The sequence below is a fragment of the Echinops telfairi genome, unplaced genomic scaffold, assembly GCF_000313985.2.
Source record: "Echinops telfairi isolate 266 unplaced genomic scaffold, ASM31398v2 ScPeMD7_7424;HRSCAF=8462, whole genome shotgun sequence".
NCBI lineage: Eukaryota > Metazoa > Chordata > Mammalia > Afrosoricida > Tenrecidae > Echinops > Echinops telfairi.
This window is the reverse complement of record NW_022111324.1, coordinates 17666069-17669377: the sequence shown is the minus strand read 5'-3', so window position 1 is coordinate 17669377 and position 3309 is coordinate 17666069. Positions and strand designations below refer to the sequence as shown.

The window sequence follows — 3309 nt, the reverse complement described above, 5'->3', positions numbered from 1 at the left end:
TGGGAGACTGGGAGACTATTGCTGCCTAGGGTGTGTGAGAATGGTCTCTCAGTCTTAGAAAAGACTTGTGTAGGGTTCAGCTAATAGAAGGCTACAAAGAGAAGTGTGTATCATGGTCAGGAGGAGAAGCAGAGTTTTTTTAACATCCTCGTATGTGGATTCCAAAGGGAGAAAGCAATGTTTTAAGAGAATGAGGTAGTATAGAACAGTGATTAACACCAGGGTTCCCAGCATGGGTATCAAATCACCTGGGGACTTCTTAGAAATGCGAAGTCCCAGGTCCCACCGCAGACCGACAGAAGCTCTGGTGGTGCAGTGCAGAATGCTTTGCACTCTTACCCACCAGCTGCTCCGAGGGAGACTGGCAAGACTTCCTGATCTTGTAAAATGTACAGGCTCAGAAACCCACAGGGGCAGTTCTACCCTGTCCTGTGAGGTCGCTATGAGTTGGAATTGATTCAATAGCAGTGGTACTCCAGACCTAACACAAAACAAAGCAACGCGGCGGGAGCAGATGGCCCATCTCTCTCCCATCCAGTGAACGGTAGGTCTGAACCGCTAACCTGAACACGAGCAGCCAGACACCAAAGGCGCAGTGACACCAGGGCTCTCGGTCCCAGGCTGTGAATGAAGAACTTCAGGGGGGAGTCAGCAAGCTGTGTTTCAACGGGAGGTCCAAGTCATTCTGAATCACACTCAAGCTTGCGACCCCCTGATGGGGATGAAGGGACCCTTTGACTGTTAGCCAAAAGCTGATCAGTTAGTTAGAAACCCACTGGCTCCTTGGGAGAAAGACCGTTGATCTGCTCCCAGGAAGATGACAGTTGGTGGAGCCCTGTGGGGTTGTCCTACTGCCCCATAGGTTTACGATGAGTCAGCATTGACTCAGTGACATCCAACAGCAACAACAACAAGCTCACTCTTCGCAGGGTAGAGCTTTGAGAGAGAAATCTAAGAGAAATACATCGAATGGAAGGATCACTCATTCTGAATTGCGTTAACGTACTGGATTTTACACGTCACATCTGCTTGGAGTGACTGTAGCCGAGGCTCTTGTACACCTGTAATCATGGGGTCAGGTTCCTCTAGTCCCATGGCACGTCCAGGGTGCGGGGCCTATAGTCCTTCATACTGCTCAGGCACTGCTCGGCCGCAGTCACCGTGTTCCTGAACCTCGTATCTGTCCCCGGTTGCCTGGATCTTGCCTGTTGTCTTTGAGTGAGTCAGTTGGTACCCAAGCATGCGCAGGCCACAGCTGCATGAGTGTCAGTGCTTCCTGGGGGCAATTGTGGATCAACGGGGGATAGCAGCTGGAGATCACGTCTGCTTCCTGTCCACCCCTGGATGAGCCGGTGGAGATCCAGAAACTTCATGCATTGTCTCGGGCAAACTGTAGCCATCAGCTGACCCGGGAGGTTTGACAGCCCCATGACGTGGTCGTTTACTCCTCCTCTGTTGGCCTCATTTCCCTTTATCCTCATCCCTGCTGCACTGGCCAATAAAGGGTTACTAGATGAGCTTTTGCCTATGGCTCTATATTTCTAGGAACCCTGGAAAAGTCAAAGACTATTACAACTGAAATTGACGTTAGAGATACTCTTACCCCAGGCTTTCATGCAGCAGGAGAGAAACTGAAGACCAGTGGGTCAGAGGTAAAGTGAATTGCTGAAACCACTTGCCCCAGGCTCCAGGTGTAGTATTGTCACGTTATACACTCTTGTACACACGCATAACATATGGTGATGAATTTTAAAGTATTGCTACAAAACCATAGAAACCTCTACAAGACAAAAAGATTAAAAGGTACAAACGCTTGCTTCTCAGCTTCTCATCGAGGTTGATACACTTCTGAAGATGGTGTTTCTAAGCCCTTCCTGAATAATTCCATGTTCTCCCATTTGCGTCGTATCAAAATGGCAGGTTAGGCATCCTTGAGGGGCACAAATAACGTTCCTTTTGAATGCTCGTTGAGTTTGGGGAACAAAAAGAGGTCTGAAGGGGCAAGATCACTGGTGCAGAGTGGATGGTGTAGGTTTCCCAAGGACATTCTGACAGACGAGCCCTCGCTGTCCTTGAAGAGTGAGCAGCTGCATTGTAGCGATGGGGATGAAAAAAATCTGTGGCGCAACTTTCTGGGCCCTTTTCTCACCAATTCAGGTTTCAATTTTCTTAAAACCGAAAACTTCTTCCTAAGTCCCCATAAGTCCCCTTTGTTCTTCAAGAAAGCTATGACGTTTATACCTTTGGGACCCCCCAAAAGGTACAACAACCTTCTGAACTGACCTCTAGGCCTTGCATTTCATGGGTCCAGCAGTTCCCCCTTGGAAGCTATTGTTTTAATTACACCTTGTTTTTACCAGATCATGTTGGTGAAATTAAGATTCATCCCCCGTTACAATCTATTCCATCTATTCCACCAAATTACCATCATTAGGCTGCATCTTGCTTGAAAGACAACTGGAAAGCGCCGCTCTGTAAACTAGCTAATCTTCATGTGGCCCTCATTTAGTATCCCGTTTGAAGACCCCCTAATGAGACTAGCTGCAAGCTCCCTGCCAGCAAGTTGATCCCGATGCATAGTGACCCTATCAGCTAGAGTAGTACTGTCCTTGTGGGTTTCCCAGACTTCCCATCTTCCCCGCATAGAGTGGCTGGGGATTTCAAACTGCTGACCTTGCAGTTAGGAGCCTAGTGTTTAACCCATAATACCACCAGGTCTCCAATGAGACTAAAACAAGTGTATTTTTGAGAGACCTTGTCTGCAGCCACCACTTGATTGCAGATTTTCACACATTTGGTTTGGGATGAACCATGCGTGTTATGACCTGGAAGCCCAGGAACAATACTTTTAGCTTACCCTCAGAGGTATGTGTGTGTCTATGTGTCTGCCCATCTTATTTATTTGTCTTTCCTTTATTCCACAGAAATTGCAGATAAGATCTACAACCTCTTCAATGGCTATACTAGTGGGAAGGAGCAACAGACCGCCTACAACACCCTCCTGGATCTGGGCTCCCCCACCTTACACCGAGTCCTCTACCACTATAACCAGCACTATGAGAGTTTTGGAGAATTCACCTGGCGGTGTGAGGATGAACTGGGCCCCAGGTAATCAACAAACAAACAAACAAACAGCTAAACACTTTGCAGAAAGGTTGGCAGTCCCAGCCCACACAGAGGGACCTTGAAAGAAGGGTATGCCAATCTTCTTTAGAAAAATCACATCCTTGGAAACCCTGCAGCACATAGCTGGAAACCCTAACACACCAGTTAGAATCGACCCTGCGACAACTGTGTATTGAACAAATC

At 47.8% G+C, this 3309-nt stretch overlaps 1 protein-coding gene across 1 annotated transcript in view; it reads left to right on the top strand.

Moving 5' to 3' along the window:
* Positions 1 to 3309, top strand: part of ASTN1 (astrotactin 1) — a 402092-nt gene that overhangs the window by 386011 nt on the left and 12772 nt on the right. The window contains exon 22 of the mRNA XM_004706713.3: positions 2925 to 3108. Within this exon, the coding sequence (XP_004706770.1) occupies positions 2925 to 3108 (184 nt within the window). The remainder of the gene's footprint in view (positions 1 to 2924; positions 3109 to 3309) is intronic.